The 19,862-nt window shown below is 35.6% G+C and overlaps 1 protein-coding gene across 2 annotated transcripts; it reads right to left on the bottom strand.

The window, feature by feature from the left end:
* Positions 1-606: 606 nt before the first annotated feature.
* LOC137391295 (proline dehydrogenase 1, mitochondrial-like) lies at positions 607-15,442 on the bottom strand. 2 transcript variants are annotated; one of them, XM_068077722.1, is made up of 10 exons: positions 15,318-15,442; positions 15,073-15,220; positions 12,480-12,670; positions 11,134-11,266; positions 10,559-10,720; positions 8,150-8,299; positions 6,984-7,104; positions 3,503-3,659; positions 3,083-3,165; positions 607-1,128 (listed from the first exon to the last, which is right to left on the bottom strand). In XM_068077722.1, exons 2-10 carry the CDS (start codon positions 15,190-15,192, stop codon positions 959-961), a joined length of 1,287 nt encoding a protein of 428 aa, XP_067933823.1. In that variant the 5' UTR covers positions 15,193-15,220; positions 15,318-15,442; the 3' UTR covers positions 607-958. The 2 variants fall into 2 exon arrangements, with proteins under 2 accessions (XP_067933823.1, XP_067933822.1); XM_068077721.1 differs by having other exon boundaries at positions 15,073-15,435.
* Positions 15,443-19,862: the final 4,420 nt, after the last annotated feature.

Here is a 19,862-nt window from a genome sequence, read left to right as displayed (position 1 = left end):
AAGTAATAGGTAAGTATGAAAATAAACTTGGTTTAATAAGACAATTTGCTATATTTTTATCGTGCTTTTATTTGTTTTTTTTGGCATTTGAGGTTGTCTTTTGCTTCACTCAGTTACTTCACTCAACCAAAGAACTGACAGTCTGCTATAACTATTCCTATGAAAACCGTTGTTTGTATAATTCCCTTGGACCTTTGCTATCAAGGACCATACTGAAGATTGTTAGCACTGACTTCCAATGCATTTTAAATGCTGCTTGACATTGCATTAATTGCATTTCCATATCTACAAATGATGCACACTCTAGAACTGTATGACTGTAGAACTGTATGACTGTATGACTGTACAACTGTAGAACTGTATGACTGTATGACTGTAGGATTATAGCACTGTAGGACTGTTCTTAGATTTAATTAATTCAATAATCAGTAGACTTTATTAAAAACATACATTATATGGGTCTTCATATAAATTTGCAATAAATCAAAGACATTGCTTCAATAAAATATACACGTAACACCTACACTAGTAAAAACTGAAATAAACTGACATTTTAAAAACCTAGTGAAGCATTGAAAAGTTTGAACATTTATTAGATGTCAGGGTTAGCTTCCCCTTCTCTGCCCGCACTCCCCCTTCTACCTTCCTCATGCTATGGCCATGATTGTTGTATTTTATATCAACTGGTTTTTGTAGACCCTTACAACAAGCTTTTAGTAAAATTGGTAATGTTCTTCAGAAAATTACAGTATCACTCTGGTTATTTATATGCATAGCCTTTTGATTGCAAAGGATATATATTTATGATTTATATATTTGTCACATATATATTTATAAGTTGTGTTAAAGGTGATAAGTGTACTGTCAGGTCAAGGTCAGCTGTAAAGAGACACACTCTTTATGAATCACACTAGAATAGCTGAGTCAAAAGCCTTTTCATGAACGATTGTCCAACATTTCAGTTTTTCTTCCAAACTCTCCTTGCCAGTTCTTTGGACAGTAGCTTTTTTTCTTTCTTAACCTTTTCAAAGACTCCCTTGTTCTCTATGACCCTCCTTCCTAGATACGATGTCACAAGATCTATTTCTCCATAAGGCATACTTTTATATACTGGTATCCCAACTTGTCCTGCATAGTATAATATCATGTGATTTAGTATAACATAACTTAAACTAATCTAATACAATACAAAACTATACTAGAAGAATGCCCGGCGTTGCATAAGTAATAAAATGAAAAAGTTTTGCAGTAAAAGTTGGTTTCTAATCAACATTTACTGTTCTAACTTTTAAATGAAAGTATTTGTTTATTTCTGTGTGTGTCCAGCTAATGCATAATTTAAAAATCCAAAACCTCGAGGCATAGCTAAAACAGATTGTCGAAAAACATTTCTTACTTTTTATGCTGCGCATTCATTCAAAATTTAAAATAGCTTATAAAAAGTGGCAAGTAATGTAGTTGCCATTGACTAAGTTTTTTACCCAATAAATTTGGGTAACTTAAGCTAGTCTAAATATTTACTATAATAAGAGCAGTGTCTGTTCGTCTGCAGCCAGCGTTAAAAATAGATTGCATCTCACAGAAATCAAATCTGTACATTTGGTAGATCCATGAATGTCAAGCCAAGCGCATTACCATTAAGTCACTCAGCCCCCTGTCACAGCCTGGAATACTTGTGCTTATAATCGCTGTGCGTCATGATCTCTAACGCAATCATGATCTTCAAGCATACTAACTTCTAGTGGTAACTAATAATATTTTACAAGCGCTGCAAGTGTGCATTATTAACGATTAGCAAGAGTAATAAATATGTCAACAATTGTGCCATAGTATCGCTAGTAGGCCATGTGGTGAAGTGGATAGCACGGTCTTCTGCGTAACCGGTAACTCCTAGTACAATACCAGCGCGAAAAGAGTTTTTGATTTCCAAAATTAAATTAATATAGCTAGAGATACAAGAAAAAACACTTAGATTAAAATATATAAATAATATAACATAATACTAGAAATTGAAATATAACATAACATTATACAATGTAGCACATTTTATAGTACTACAGCATAATATAACATAATGAAACATAATGTGGTTATATAATAACATGATAGTAATAGAGTATATTAATGTACAGTATGATATAAAACAGTATAATATAACATGCTATAATATCATATAGTGCAATGCAATATAATATAATAATACAATGATTTAATTAACATAATTTAATCTCATATTGTACAATATCAGACAAAAACCTATAATGCTGTGTCTGTTACTAAAAGTTCAAAACTTAATTATTTTTAAGTTTTAGAAATGATTCAGATGTAGCTTATTGTATTATTGTGTTATTTTTTAAAGGTAACTCTACTCGCTGCTATAAGTACTAAAGGTTACTCTGCTCGCTGCTATAAGTACTAAAGGTTACCCTGCTATAAGTACTAAAGGTAACTCTACTCGCTGCTATACAGTAAGTACTAAAGGTTACCCTGCTATGGAGTACTAAAGGTAACTCCACTCTGCTATGAAGTACTAAAGGTAACTCCACTCTGCTATGAAGTACTAAAGGTAACTCTACTCTGCTATGAAGTACTAAAGGTAACTCTACTCTGCTATGAAGTAATAAAGGTAGCTCTACTCTGCTATGAAGTACTAGAGGTAAATCCAGTCTGCTATGAAGTACTAAAGGTAACTCTACTCTGCTATGAAGTACTAAAGGTAAATCCAGTCTGCTATGAAGTACTAAAGGTAAATCCAGTCTGCTATGAAATATTAAAATGTAGCTCCACTCTGCTATGAAATATTAAAATGTAGCTCCACTCTGCTATGAAGTACTAAAGGTAACTCTACTCTGCTATGAAGTACTAAAGGTAACTCTACTCTGCTATGAAGTAATAAAGGTAACTCCACTCTGCTATGAAATATTAAAAGGTAGCTTCACTCTGCTATGAAGTACTAAAGGTAACTCTACTCTGCTATGAAATACTAAAGGTAGCTCCAATCTGCTACGAAGTACTAAACACATACTTCCAAAGCAAACCATTTTGCTGCCTAGCATTGGAATCAAACTCTGTCAATACTTACCCAAGTGGAAGGTGATATGTTCACACATTCCATAGAGTTGCCCAAAGCTAATGTTGTTTGTTGAATAACTCTTTAGTTCCAACCTAAAAAATTGTATGCAACTTCGAAGACTAGATGTGAAATACTACTGTGACAGGCTTCAAAGCATCAGGTCTATAGTACCCATAGTTTAACAAAATGCAGTAGCTAACCAAGTGGTTATAGGCGTTATGTACCTTTATGCATTTTCAAATGAAGAGTAGTAAAATGTTTGTATGTAATGATTTGTGAACTTTATAGCTCTAGAACAGAGGATGTAATATTTTAAAAACACTTAGCATAGTACAAGTAGCAGTAATCATTACTCATGCAAGCGACAATTGGTTTTATGCCAGAGAAGAGAATTATGTTAACGTCAGAGCGACAAACACATATACATACAAAGAGAGGATAAATCTCAATGTATCCTCATTATGCGTAGCAAACATAACTTCCGTATCTCCCGGACTATCTTCAATTCTTTGCAGTAATAGCTGTACTACATTGTGGTACATTTGTGAGGTGGCTGAGAAACTTGGGTTGGTTGGGTCTTCATAACCTGCATTTAAGGACAAGGTGAGGTCAGATAATAATAATAGACACCAGTGAAATCATGTACTTGTGATCTCGACATCAACTTTCCCGTTAATGTCGTGAAAAGATTTTAAAGCATTGAAACTAAGAATGTTTAAATACTAATGCACTTAAATGGTGAGATCTAGTGTCATTAATTAACACTCATATCACCTGTCAACAGTGTCATCTGGTGTCAGTAACACTCATGTCACCTGTCAACAGTGTCGTTGTAGGTCAGTAAAATGCATATCACCTGTCAACGGTGCCATCTGGCATCAGTAACACTCCCATCACCTGTCAACAGTGTCATATGGTGTCAGTAACACTCATGTCACCTGTCAATAGTGTCAGTTGCTGTCATTAACACACACGCACGCACGCACACACATCACCTGTCAACAAGATCATCCATTGCCATTATTTTTCAAATTGAGAAAAAGTGTTTTAATTCTGCTATATAAAAACACCTTTTTCTCAGCTATTGTATTATAAATTTATTCAAATTGTTGATACAATTTTAAATTACAACCCAAACTGGGAAAACATTAACTTATCTAACAATTTTATTTTTTTAAAGTCACTTCTGCCTTTGTAGTAGCTAGTAGTTTGGTTCTCAATGCATTCTTTAGCATATTTTATACATTTTTATTCCAACAGTAGATATAACTGTCTTTTTAAATATCAGGTCTCTGAATTTAACTTTAAGTTTAAAAAAAGCTGGCGTAAAAGGTTTTTAATAATCCCTAAAAACAGCAAAATACAACAAAATTGAATCAAAACTTGTAGACTTTACATAGTTTAGTCAAATCTGTACAACATCAACTATATTATAATAAGACAGCTATTTATATACTATGTAAGTCGTGTCGCTCAATGTGTGTTATCTTCTATGTAAATTACTGATTTTATGACAATAATCTATGTGTGTGTGTGTGCATGCGTGCGTGCGTGCGTGCGTGCGTGTGGGCGTGTGTGCGTGTGTGCGTAGCCTACGAGCTTTATTTAATCAATTAATAGAATAATAACTAGAAGCAAAAATTAGTACATACATTTAGTTACAACATTGATTGAATGAAAAAAATAACGGAACCCCAAATTCCTACATATTATGAACATGTTCCTAGAGGGCAATGTCCTCCCTAGAGGGCAATTGTTCTTCATAGAGGGCAATGTCCTTCATAGAGGGCAATGTCCTTCATAGAGGGCAATTGTCCTTCATAGAGGACAATTGTCCTTCATAGAGGGCAATTGTCCTTCATAGAGGGCAATTGTCCTTCATAGAGGGCAATGTCCTTCATAGAGGGCAATTGTTCTTCATAGAGGGTACTGTCCTTCATAGAGGGCAATGTCCTTCATAGAGGGCAATGTCCTTCATAGAGGGCAATTGTTCTTCATAGAGGGCAATGTCCTTCATAGAGGGCAATGTCCTTCATAGAGGGCAATGTCCTTCATAGAGGGCAATTGTTCTTCATAGAGGGCAATGTCCTTCATAGAGGGCAATTGTCCTTCATAGAGGACAATTGTCCTTCATAGAGGGCAATTGTCCTTCATAGAGGGCAATTGTCCTTCATAGAGGGCAATGTCCTTCATAGAGGGCAATTGTTCTTCATAGAGGGTACTGTCCTTCATAGAGGGCAATGTCCTTCATAGAGGGCAATGTCCTTCATAGAGGGCAATTGTTCTTCATAGAGGGCAATGTCCTTCATAGAGGGCAATTGTCCTTCATAGAGGGCAATGTCCTTCATAGAGGGCAATTGTCCTTCATAGAGGGCAATTGTCCTTCATAGAGGGCAATGCCCTTCATAGAGGGCAATTGTCCTTCATAGAGGGCAATGTCCTTCATAGAGGGCAATTGTCCTTTATAGAGGGCAATGTCCTTCATAGAGGGCAATTGTCCTTCATAGAAAGAATTGTCCATCATAGTAGGCAAATGTCTTTTATAAAGGGCAATTGTCCTTCATAGAGGGCAATGTCCTTCATAAAGAGCAATTTATTGTCCTTCATGCATCCAAAGATACATTTTCGAGTGTCCAACCTGGTGGATAGCAACTTCTTGTATGAAAAACTCTAGTTCTAAGATTGCTGATTGAGCCCGGCATTGCTTGGACAAGGGCCAGCTTTTGCACATCAAATAAACAATTAATAACTCATGGAGCTCAGGCTATCTGCTATTATACCTCTTCCCTCACATGAGAATTTATTTAATGTCTCAGAGCACGACTCTTATTATAGTAATGATTATATTACAGAACCAGCTGGTAGTCAGATTGGCACAGTTGGTAGGGTGCCGGTATCATAAGCTGTATGTTTGGAGTTTGCTTTTCATGAATAGCAGTGTTTTATGAATGGCTTTTATTACTGAACATTTTATTTCTTCAGTTTAACGTGTCAAGCATGATGATCAGATGATCAGAGTTTGATAGGCATGTATGTAGATATAGATATCTTATGTTGATCCTACAAAACTCGAAATGCACTTACAATGTCTGAGAAAGGCCTTTAATAAATTTGACAAGAATAGCCAGACAATTCATGTTTTTAATAAAACATTGACATGATTTTGTCAATTGTTTTGTGTGATTTATTTTCATCAATAAAAGTAGTTAAACAAAAGAAAAAAGCTGGAAGAGAGATGAAGCCCACAATTCGCAATAGCATAGCTACAGTAGTTGTGGTGTTGGACTTGTCGTCATCCTGTACTCGTAATCTATGTCAATGTTTATGGGTAATTAGGTTTTATTCACTTGTTAAAAGATGTAATTTGAGTTTTTTCTTGAAACTGACCATCATCTCTATGCTTGTTATAATATTAGAAAGTTGGTTCCAAAAAATGGCCTGTTGGTAATTCACACTGCAATGGCCTGCACAGGGAGAAGAATGTGGGAGATTTAGACAGGAATTTGAGAGTCGGGTTTGATATATTGTGTGAGGGATGTGATTACAATTTAATTCTTGATGAGCTAAAAGTATAATGCGGTATGAATATAGTGAACTGATAGGTAGTATGGATGATGATTTGATGAGGTGGGTCTTTTGTGAATGGTCCTTATGCGCTTTTGAAATGTTATTAAATTCGTAAGATGGATGGGCGGTGCATTGCCCCATGCCTCAATGCAATATGAAAGTTAACCTCTTTTTTTAGTTATACCTATCAACTTTTCAATTCTGTAATACGGCCTGCTGGCTGATGAGCGGCTTGTGGCGTTAGCAGATCTGTTATTGGCTTCCATATGCCATCATACATCTTTTACAGGTAAGTCCTGAGGCTAGATGCATATAAAATGATAGAACATATTTAGCTAGTTACCATGCTCTTCAGCTAGATTTCTCTCCTGGTTAAGATAAGCTCCTCTTACAATTCGACCTCCAAATTTGATGTTTTCTCTCTGACAGTATTGAAGGTCTCTTGCTATGTTCTGTAATGCTCCCTGAACAAGGTTCATCAAAAGTTGCTATTTACCGTGTAAGTTGAATTGCTGGAAGACGATTTTAGAGTGAAATTTTTGGGTCGACTTATGCAGGAGCAATATTTGGGGACAAGTTGCTGCTGAATCGATTAGAATGTGAATATAAAAAAAACTTTGTCCTAATACATTCAATATAAAGACATCAGTATGAAGCCTTAACAAACAGTCATAAAAATGGTGATCATCAGTATCAAATGCCTGCAAAAATTATACATATTAACAGTAAACAAGCTTACAACCGTACGATCAGGTGTAACATGGTAGCCGCGATTGTTGTGCTGTACTGCCATAGGTCAGTTTTGAATTCAACACATAATATTTTTGGGAAAATTTTAGGCCGAATTTTATGACTGTAAATTTTGAATAAAGTCTAATGCACGAACATTCAGATAGACCATCAATCTTTGTTAGCTTTTTTGTTTGTGTACCAGCCACGCAGTAGCAAACACGCAATTGAGAACAGGCAGCGCTTAAATCGCATTCTAGTGTGCCACCATAGACTGGTCATCTCAGACCTCATCTAAACATCTCAAAGAACTCTATTTGCTGTATTAAGTAAAGAACTTCAAGTTTTGAATGATATGTTTTGTGCTCTTACGCAGAAAACTTTGTTTCAGGTTTGATATAATTATTTCAGAGTATTTCAGAATATTCCAGGATGTTCTGAAATATTTCAAAATATTCTGGAATATTTCAAAATATTCTGGAATATTCTGAAACACTCCAGAATATTCTGAAATATTTCAAAATATTCTGGAATATTTCAAAATATTCTGGAATAACAGATCGACTTTTGCATGGGTAATGCCTATAATAATGCAATTTTTTGTGTTAAAAATATCTATTGATTCACACGAGATTAGCGCATACACGGGTATACAGTACCTATTCGTTTTAAATAACAAGATTAGAGTAAGATTGTTTACACTAACGACAGTCCAGATCCCAAAATTCTGTTTCAGGATTTCAAGAGACCGAGTTGAGGTTGAATAGCCTGTGAACCAACCTTTAAATATGTTTGGTAGGTGACAAACACCACCACTGATTTCTTATTAAATTTGTTCATCATCTCGACTCCCAGCACTCTCTGTATTGCTGGTTGCATGTAGGTCTGTTCAGCGTCTATCATCACCCTCACACCAGAGTGAGCTGCATGCTAAAAAGTATAGGTAGATATTGAAATGATAGTGGCAGCGATTCAAATATACAAAGGTTTCATTCATGGCTGCTAATTATAGGGTGCTTTCAAATTCCTTCCGGATATGGGGCACATCCCTTCACAATTGTTGCTGAACCAAGGTAGCGCATGCTACGGCAGTTTTTCGGTTATATTATGGTAAGGTATACTTAATAAAATCAAAGTTGACTAAGGCCCAGCAATCTATATCAATATCAAAGTTTAGGTGTGCTTCGGTTTGTCCAGCAATAGCTATTAAAATATTTGAATGACGAATCATTATTGCAGAAGATTTGGTCGCGGAGCCTCACATTCGCCAGGAAAATATCTTACCAATTCAGCTACACGAGATTATTGGATACATTGGGCAAAATATGTTGCTATGTGGGTGAAAATACGCTACCGCTCTCCATCTCCATTACGGAACAACGTAATTTCATGCTTGTTCTCACGGCTCTTATTAGTAACGACCGTGGATAACTAACTAGCTTACTCAATTTAGCAATTGGCATTGTGCCAGGCTAGTGGCAAGCGGCAGGCGACTACATTACCAGTCACTGTTTTATAAGCTGAATTGTTTTGTTTTGTTATACCCGTGCAAGCCGGGCATTCCACTAGTAGTATTTAACGCACATGGTCATGCATTAACAAAAGAAGTTGCCCAGTATCTTCATATTTAAATGTTTCACTCCCTGTCAACCTCGGGCTATGACCAACTAAAGCATTTAGTGTGTAATAAAAGTGTTTGTTAGATTCATTTGAGGATCAGCGACAAAATGATTGCTATGCTGTCCATATATCACTGATAATAGCATGGAGTGGATAACTCCAAGTCTATGGATATGCATTGGATGAAATGCATGTAAGTCCAACAATAAATATTTTTCCAATATTTTGGCATTTATATCCTAGAAAGGATTCTAAAGCACCTTAGAGAAGCAAGAAAGGTCAACTTCACGTTACGTTATGTTTTTGATGGCTTGCATACACTCGGGTAAAACTGTTTTTTTAATTGAGAGTATGTACTAGAAGAACGTTTCCACATGTACATGTATACATTGTTAGATGCTAAAATTATACCCAGAAGCACATTTGAAAACTGTGCAAGACTAAATACTCTACTGCAAATCGGATTTGCATGTTGAGATTTCTTCCATAGTTGTTTCTAATGATAAAGCAGAGGATAGTTTGTTAGGTTTAGCCTTTTAGTTATTAGATTATTTTGAAGTCTCCTGTTTTAAACTAAAGTGATAGTACTTAACTTTTTAAAAGATTGAGCAAAAGCTATAGACTGTGGAAATGTATCTTATGGATTGCACAAGTTAAACTAGCCACACCCTAAATAATTTGCATCTGAAACTAGGAGTTGTCCTCTTATTACTAAGTACCAACAACTCCAGTCTGGATATATTTGCTGCAATAAGAGCTGTGTTCATTCATTTTTCTATTCGAAGCCACGCTAACCGCGAGAAGGAAAAAACAGCCTCTTATGAAAATTGAACTCAGGCACTTCATTTTACACACCAGCACAATAACCACTACACTTCTCTGTCGCCTCACTGCAACATAGGATAATTATGCTCATACTGATATCTCATGACGATCTCTCATGGTGCACAGGACTGACAGGCATACAAATAGTAAATAACTTTTGCCAAAGGGTGCACTGAATACTTTTGACAGAAACGGTAAAAAATACCTAAAGCTGTATTTTATTTCACTCTAGTTTTTGATACAAAATAGTAGTCCTAGAGAAAATGTTTGCTCCGTAAACTTCATTAACAAAGGAAAATATTTTTTTGTGAAAAAAATTTTTTTATACAGAATTAACAATGCATTTATTTCTGAGTGCTTTAAATACTTTTTAGTTCAATAAAATTTAATTTATTATAGTTTAGCGGCCAGGCAGGTGTCAAATTTTTTCAACAAGGTGTCAAATTTTGCCTGGCCATTGCCAGGCAAAATTTGACACCTTCATGAGAAGAGTTGTGCTCTTACTCTATTAGATATACAACAGATGATTCAGTGCAATCATTTGGGCAGTTACGGTCACTCTATGGATTTTACCACAAAAATTTAACTTATTAATCATAGTGACTACAACAATTTTATCAAAGGTAGCAACAACCACTCTATGAAATATGAAGCAAGAGATTTAGCCCAACAATATGAATAGCTATAATGTCTTTATGAAAACTGCAGCCAGTATGATCACTCTATGAACATAAAAAGCACTACCGTTATGATGTCTTCAGCCCTTTGACCCAGTTTGTTGAGCTCCTGAACTTCAACCTTAGTCAGTCCCTCTGGTTGGGAGCCACACAGAAACTCTGTATGTCTGTGGTAGGAGTCAGACTCTACCTGCTGTGTTCGCTGTTGTATAACTTCTGTCAGTTTTACCTGCAAGTATATGACATTAGGGTACAGATGAGTAGAAAGAAAATAGTTGGAAGCGCTATATACCAGAGTTTTAAGCATAGCATCAACTATGCATGCCTAGACAGATAACTCCAACTGGCAACAAGAGGATGATTTAGATGTGATGAAGGCTAAAGCAGTAGGATACATATTAATTATACATATATTTATTTGCAAGTGCGATAAAGTATAAAGTATATACGTATATATATATATATATATATATATATATATATATATATACGTATATATATACGTATATATACGTATATATATACGTATATATATACGTATATATATACGTATATATATATACGTATATATATTTGCAAGTGTGATAAAGTATAAAGTATTCTGTATAGACTGCAAGAATGTTAACAAGTGCTTTACTTTACCCAAAGGTAGGGAGAGCAAAGGGCTGTGGGTTTGACCGCTATGTATCCATTTGTCTTTGCTGCCCTTGCTGTTATATCAATCGCTTCTTTGAATGAAGCAACATTTCGGGCATAAAACGGGTCATTGCTTAAGCTACAACGAATATCAATGTAATTTCTTTAACAAAAATAAATGATAAAATATCAAGAGAAATATAAATAATTTTATGTAGGGCCTAAACAGATCAATGGAGTTAGCAGTCCTTCATGAGTAATCAATGCCTAAGGATGAACATGTAAGGCTATTGACCATTGGTTACTTTTACCTGACAATCTGCACCTTTTTAGCCTGTGAATCTATGTTACTTATACAAATGACAACATTCAAGCTTATTTTTAGAGAAAAATTCTCAAGTTTTAGGCATAAAGAGAAGATGGTATTACTAGATCAGAATCAATTAAATTGTCATCAGCATCATGAAATCAGCATCATGCTGCTGTAGTTTAGCTATATTGAACTGGAGCATAGTATTTACATAGACTTGTGTTAAATTTTTAAAAGGTCATTCGTGGTTTGGAGTTGTCTCATTCCATTGCACAATAAATATCTACTCAAACACTGTATTAATCTTCATTAGTCTTGAAGCTTTCTGTCAGCCAAAACCACAAAATCTTAGGCTATTTTTTTGGTTTTATTTTGCCCCTAACCAAAATTATATAAGCTAAGAATGCATTCACTGTGATATCTGTAATGGTATATCAAACCAATTGCTGGTACACTTAGGATAAAACTGAAGCAGTGCCAACATTAGAACTACTATCGATATGAAGACTTACAAGCTCTTCCTGCGCTGCTGTATTACAACAGTGTCAGCAGAACTAATTACTCTGTTGTTTTGCTTCTAGAGATGCAGTAACTGTGCATAGAGAAGAAAGCGATATTTGAAGAACATGTTTAAAAAGACATTTTAAAAATAAATATTGTAAAAGCTTTAAACTGAACTATTTACAGTAAAACAAGTACCTACTGTTTATTCTGTAATAGATTAGTGTGTAAAAGTGTGACTATTTGTGCTCAAACAGACTTTTCTATTCAAATATTTTGGTTAAATAAAAATTATTGGTGGTACTAAATATAGTATATTATATTAAGTTGTGTATGATTATAATCTACGAGTCTTCAGGTGTCCATGGTACAGGAATAAGTAGCTGTTATTCCTTATGTATGATGAACTCAGTGAACTCTCGCTTTAGAGGTATTTATGTGTGCTGGAGGTGCTGTCAGTAGAAATAGCAACACTGTGAAACTTTGATAACAAAAGCATAGAAAATTGATAACAAGGAAACATCATCGTTAGGAAACTAACCGATTCGTTTCAGATTTATCTTCCTCCAAAGCGTAATAGAGTATTGGTCCAACTCCATCTTTCAGGTATCGCTCTATGATTGGTCTGACAGTCTTTTCTTCTTTCCCAATTACAAACTGGCCATAAAACGTCAGTTGCATAAACCTTTCGTAAAGCGATCGTCCGAGAATCTTTCGGAAGGTTGTCATTAACTATAAAAGAAATCAAGGCTCATCTGTTAATATCTTGAAGATTTAGTTGCTATTACTAGTTGTTTAAACAGCAAGGAAACTTCTCCATTTGATTCTATTGAACTGTTTATGAATTAGTGTGAGTAGCCCATCGAAGATTGAATAACATGTCTGATTAGCTTACTGCAAGCAGAGGCCGTGCATGTTTTATGAGAGAATTGTTGTACAAACAATTGCTCTGTGATCTCGGCTGGACATGTCTGAGTCCAGTTACAAGGGAACCTCGACAACTGGTGAGAGTGATTTAAGATTGAATGTCATTCCTATCACCACTACCAGCCTTTTTTTATACTTAAACCCTAACATGTTGCGTGCAGATCGTGTGACTCAGACTACTAGGCCATGGGTGCTTGTATAAAGCTACTAGTTCCATTTCAAAGGCGCACCAGGATAACTTGTTGGAGTTGTCTTTTCACAGAGTGATAGAGTTTAAATGTCTTCTAATCTGTTTATGATTTGAAATACATTTTTAAAAAGACTCTACACCAAACCATTTCCAACTATACAGAATGTCTCAACATTTCCAGCCGATAAATACAACATCGATATACATTTCATTTGCTTTGTTTTCGGCACTATTAACATTGCGAGATATGATTGGTCAATTCCATCCTGTACTCCGTCAATGACAGCCATAAAAAATGGACATACATAATGTGCAGCGTTTCACCAATTTTGTGTCAGTAACTGAGACAAGGCCATTTTTACTACCGTTTTTCGTTTTATACCAAATACGCTTTGTCAGTGTGAAGACAACTCCAATAAATTGCCTTGAAGCAAGTGCACTTTTAGTTTCAACTAGGGTTGTTGAAACACGGATGTGAGTGTTTTGTTGAGTTGAGTAAGCTGGTTGAGGAATGCATATGAAGAGTACTACACGAATTGTACAATAATACATGTAGTATTAGGGATGTATATAGACCAGCTCCTTTACAATGCCTGCTTGGTGTGAAGAGTTAATCATAACATATGATTGAACTCGCTGTCTTTAAAGGGAGCATAACACAGACATTTCATATTCACATCATAATTCTTTGGCATTTTGAGAGAAAGGTCTCTTATGACCTTCCACATAGGTGGAGTTGAAAATTATTTTAAAGAATATTAAGTACTGTTAAACCTCAAATAAAACCAACTTTCATTTGATATTTATCGGCTTCCCAATGCACATTTATTTAGAGATCTAGGACAAGTTGGAGGTAAGTTAGCAGGTTTCTCCCATCTAAAAGGGATAATGTCACTCCGCCCAAAGGAGCGTGCAAAATATAGACGACATTTACTTCACCTGTAAAATGATTAAATTTATCTTCCCAAAACTCCGACGAGCCGTTTGAAAAATACAACGCCAGTCTCTGTGTGAACGTCACCTCTAATAAGGCACTACTATAGGGAAAGGGTTGATAAATAGAGCATCATGGCGTTCAAATAGAAGTTTTAACGTATTTCAAAAGCATAGATATGAGATATTCTTTTAATTTTTATACAATACATTCTGTTAACTCTATTCAGCACCAGTTAAAATTATCAAACAGAAGCAATTTAAATAAAAATGATAAACAACAAATTGTATTTAGAAACTCTGACAAACTACTGAATGGCTAAATCAATCTATTGAATTTGAATAATTCAAAATATCTTTTTGTATGTACTTAAATTTTATACTTTATAAAATAAATAAATATACTTTATAATATATACTTTGTAAATAAAATATACAAAATACAAAAGTGCTGGCATGTAAGAGCAACTATTATCCCAGTAATCATTGGTGCAATGGATGCAATAACACCTGCACATCAAATGTGGCTTTGCCAAATGGCCGGCAACAGCCAGCACAGGTGAGTTGCAGAAAAGCACATTATTGGGGATGGTCAAGATCTTGAGGCGAGTGCTCAAACTCCGAGGTCTCTGGTAGGATGCCTGAGTTTGAGTAGACGTTACCATCCACTTGAGCAGACCAGAGTGAGGAAACAGGTTTTTTCATGTATGGACTAAAACTTCCCTAGAAAGTCAAATTTTTCGGCGCAACAAATCTGTTTTACAGTGTCGCTAGTCGGGTGCCTTTGCTCAAAAATTTGAAAAACATTTTCAATATATATGTACATACCTATTCACAAATATAGAAAAGAACACAAAGGTGGTCTTTTCTATACTATAATGTTGGCTAGAATGATTCATAGGAAAGCTGGCATTGATCCAGCATTTGCACATCGTCAGTCTATTCTCTGAACCAGCGCAGTAGAATATGTACAGTAGAAGCGCTCCTATGTAACAACCTCACAGGCCAGCAACTTTCGTGTAGAATCACAGGCTACCGTATAATTGTTTTACCGAAGCAGACAGCAGGTGATAAACATAAATACCTGCTGGTTGTGGGTCACCAGGCTATTAGAAGAGCAGAGGCTAAGAACAGTCAAGGCCCTCAATAGCTCTCCAAAGCTTTTCTTCCTAAACGCAGTCCTCGAGCTATCCATAAAGTTCATATCCACTTCTTTTATCTTGTCACTCAAGCTAGAGTAACAAAGAGTCTGTTTAGAATAGAGTTGAGCTATGCCAAGCCTTCTAGTTGCAATACCTCCATGGAAATAAACGTATCTCAAGGTGTCACCTGCGATTGTCCTTGACATTGTTGGTCGAGCCATGCTTTATGCTCCCGGACTGCAGTCTTGTAGGGCTGTCAGATTATAGCTCACAGTTCTCCATACTGCTCCAGCATGCTGACCTCAGCTGGACTGCCTCTCTGACCTTTAACATAATGTGACAGCAATGTCTGTTTTTATACTTTTATAACAAAGGTTTTTGTGTTCTTATCTATTCATGGCATTTCAACTTTCATAGAGTAGAGTCAAAACCAGATGTCACTTGTCACCAAGTGTCACAATGTGCAGAAAACCACTTGTTGAGCATGTCAACCATGGCAATGCCTATTTTGTTCTAAAACAGGCTGATTGATCAATTCTTGTTTTAGTTCTTTAAAAGTATCTAAATATTTAAATTTTGTATAAATTTGTTTGAAAAAAAATTATCCTTTACTTCATCTTTACTATAATAAGATCTGTGTCTATATATGTCCACCCTCGGGGTAAAATATAGCTTTGTGGTGGCCGTAGCACACAGACATCATCGGCTACATTTTAAAACCTAAACTATATTTGAATGCAGTATCTGTCACATATGCATATCTTTATTTAGCAACTTATTATATCCTTTTCTTTGTGTTTTGAATGTCTTACCACAACTTATGTAATTGCCATCGGGCGTGTTTGACCATGCTATCTTATGTAACATTGCTGTCATAGGCAAACCATAAAAAAGGCTGGCAATTTTTCTAAGATGACAAAGTAGTCTTTGGGTGTAACTCTGCCTGTTAAATGAAAGTATAAAGCACTAAAGCACTCTAGTCTCATGCCTTATTATTTCTGAGTCTGAAAAAAAGGAATTAGCTTGTGTTTCGTGAAAGACCGGACAGCGCCTTTTACAGCTTTAAACAGGATTCAAACTTTTGACATTCATCTTGGGCAACCAACACTCTAGCAACTGCTCTAACCAACCTCCCCTCAGCATTTCAGAATAATTGTATGTATAGCTACTACACCTGCCAATACTTAACACCACAAGAGACTCCCAGGGTACACAATAATACCCATTAAACAAATGCCAAAAATTCATTAGAGTTGTCTTTCCTTATCACTAAAACTACAAAACAAAGTCTTTCTATTTCTATTAAAAAATATATATTTTAATTTTGCAATCTTCAAACTCACTTAAGAGTAATTTTCAAAAGATTAATATTATCTCACTTGAATTCAGCAAAAAGCTTTTTGGCAGATTCAGTTAATTGTCTATGCTGATCCATAGACTAATACATAGAGTAAACGATGTCTTCTCTTAAATTTGTTCTAATACTTTGGAAACCATTGTATCTTACATGTGAAATCGAAAAAATTGTTCGGACTGATCGCTGGTTGCTGTCTATCCTTTAGGGATCAGGTTTTAGAAAAGGTTGGCATTCTTACTGAACTACTTTCGCTGTTGAAGCTGCCATGATGTGGATTGCCATTTACTAAACTTATTGATCATAGAGTTCTATAAAGTTAAGATTATTTCTGTGTTATCCTATGATGTGCCAACATGAAATACCGAGATCTCATCACATGTCGTACACTTTTTAGAGAGTTATCAGAGATTACTAGTTCCCTGAATGACTTTAAATATTAACTTTCTCCACCTTTTTAGACGCGTTTGTCGGAAATTATTGGTATTTTTTATCATTTGTGATTTTTTGATGTTTGAGGTGATCTGACTGCCAGGATGTCTTAAGATTAAAATCAGCAAAACTGGATTGTGATCAAAAGGCTCAGAACAAGCGAAAGTGCGATTACAGTTGCAATGAGACAAACAGAATAGAGACACGGAGCTTATAAGCAATAGCAGATATCAATTACGAGAGACAGGCAGCCGCGCAACTAGTGAAGTCATTTTGGCACATATTTTTTTCTGACCATCTCATGCGCAATCAAGTTTTGTCGATTTTAATCCTAAAATATTTTGGCAGTCAGATCATCTCCAAAAAAAAACAACAACAGCAAATGATAAAAAAATGTTGATATCTTCTGATAAAATCTACTAAAACTTTGTGTATGTTCATTTTTAAAACCCTTCATAGAACTAGTCATGAGTCTTGGCGCTTGTCTTCCCACCAGCATCACATTTACTCCTATGTGGCTTTCTCTGTTTGCGTTTTTTCTCTTCTCTGACACAACTTTTATAGCTTTTGAGTGATATTAAACGAACGGATATGATATATGACAACACATATATGCATTTGTCATCGAAGTGTTCATCTTTACCACTACAGCACTAGTAAAACCAAAACATAATCTCCTCCTCTTACACCCAATTTGCGGAAGATACAACAAAACTCTAAAATTAAATAAACAGCAACCTAATTTTTATTCCTATTTGTTAATGATATATAAAAATTTGTAAATGACAAACCTTTTTTGTTGACATATCTGCGATCCTCCCACAGTACCTCAAGAGATGACCTGCAATATAGCTGTCAGTAGATAAATGTGCGTGTAGCTGTCAGTTGTATCTGTGAGTTGAATAGCTCTGCACATGCCAGCTACTAATCAAATGTTCAATAAAGAGTAACTCACAGCAAAGACAATAAGCTTTGTTAACTATTCATTGTCCCAGCAACAGTATACAAACATAGAGTCACTAGTTACTAGAATATAATAGATGTGTACATGCGCTGATATACACAGCTCTTTATGATTGAACGCGTGGAAATGAGAAAACTGGGATTTGCTTAGGAACATATGTGCGGTCTGTCAGCAGCTATAATTATGGATGGGTGGCTTGAAGTGCTTGTTTTGGGAAATAAAGGTTGGTGTTTAAAATTTAACTTCAAAATACTCCCTGTTTCAGTTAAGCACTGTTGTGACAACATTGAAAAGAGTTTAGCCAGAGAAAAAAAACAGAAACATCAACTCGAGTTGGCTTATAAGCTTTCACAAGATCCATCTGAATGGGACACCAAACTAGAGCAGATTATACAAAACTGAAATCTATCTATTAAATTTAGTGTAAAGGTAGGGCCACACAAAACAAAATTCTCACGAAATCGGCGAAATTTGGACGAAACGATTCGGACGAATTGACATTTGGACGAATTCGTCCATCGTTGATTGCGCACTATGAACGAATCCTGAATTGGACGAAACGTCAGAAATTCCTACGAATCGTTGTTTGATTGGTCGGTTGAAAAGGTTAGTTGAATGTTGAAGGTCGTTTTCTTCTACGTCTGAAGCAAATGATTGAAACGGAATCGGCTTCAATTTATCACCGCGTTCTGATTGGCTAGTTGAAAGTTAGTTTCGTACGAATCCGTGGTGGGGAAACTCTGTGTGGCAGGTCAGAAATTTCGTACGAATGGAATTTCCCAGATTAGTTGAAATTACACGATACAGTGTGGCCCTACCTTAAGACTGTAGATTCAAAGGCTCATCACAATTACCAAATTAAAGTTCAACAGTTTATTCCCTATCTTCATCTTAACATAAAACATATTGTCCTGAGTTCCTCAACAGACTGCTGATTTCCTCAACTAGACAGAGTTAAGTATGTGAGTAAACAACTGCACAAAACCTAAAGGCTGGTTCCCACCATATCGCCGTATGTCCTGGTTGTTCCCTCAGCAATTATTTGTCAACTTTGTGCATCATGCACTGATGACATCATCGAGGCAACGCAGATATCTCGGGAAAGATTTCACCTGTCAAACTTTCCCAATATTTCGCCAAGCATCCATGAGAGTCTGTGCACCATCTTGGCGGTGTTGATTGGCTGTTGTGGCTCGTTTAGTCCATATTTTCCTTTATGGTAGTTGCTAAGGACAAGTAGTTCATTGTTTCCGCAGCCGCATTGTATAATAATATCTTTATATAGAATGGGAGGTTGTCTTCACATATAAATAGACAACTTCGGCTAGATTAATTTATTTATGCCAACCCTAATTTATTAATCAGTCATGTTGTTCCAGCCTAATCATTATGGGCGTCTGTTGAATCACATGCTTGAAGCATGTGACACTGTATAGCAGTTAGCTTTGTTAAATTAGGCCCCAACAAAGAAGATGATAACTCCAAACCAGACCGTGTCTTCCGAGACTATAAATCTTGTTTATTTTTAAACACCTACATGTACATCAATTTAAGCTAAGCTCTGTTGTTTTATTTAAACGGATTCAGGTAAGTTGAAATCTACTGTTGAAGCAGTCAAGAGTTGTTCCCTCAATGTAGAAGTTGGCTTAACCTGTGAAGTTCACTGGCTAAGTGTTATTATAAATTCTCATATTGTTTGTGATGCATATTTTTAAATGGGTTTGAAAATAGAAAAATAGAAAAGATTTCTTTTTTAAGATGACAAAAAATTATTACAAAAGAATGAAAATCTACCGAAGAAAATCTAAAATCTAAGTTATAAGCGAAGCACTTTAACTGTCTTGTGAAAGTAACCGTAGCCAAGCCAACAAAAGACGCAATGAAATATCAGCCTTCAATATAGTCATACTCTAGACTATTTATAAAACACTTCAATATAGTTGTACTATAGACTATTTATAGAACACTTCATTATAGCTATA

This window comes from Watersipora subatra, chromosome 3 (assembly GCF_963576615.1).
Source record: "Watersipora subatra chromosome 3, tzWatSuba1.1, whole genome shotgun sequence".
NCBI classification, from domain to species: Eukaryota; Metazoa; Bryozoa; class Gymnolaemata; order Cheilostomatida; family Watersiporidae; genus Watersipora; species Watersipora subatra.
This window is presented reverse-complemented; position numbering and strand designations above follow the sequence as displayed.

Coding starts and splice junctions, on each gene's coding strand:
- LOC137391295 (XM_068077721.1), bottom strand. CDS start 15,351: ATGGCTCGACCAACAATGTCAAGGACAATCGCAGGTGACACCTTGAGA. Junction 3,166..3,502: donor TTGAGATTTATCCTCTCTTT/GTATGTATATGT, acceptor ACAATTTTTTAG/GTTGGAACTAAAGAGTTATT. Junction 1,129..3,082: donor ACATATCACCTTCCACTTGG/GTAAGTATTGAC, acceptor TATACTATGCAG/GACAAGTTGGGATACCAGTA.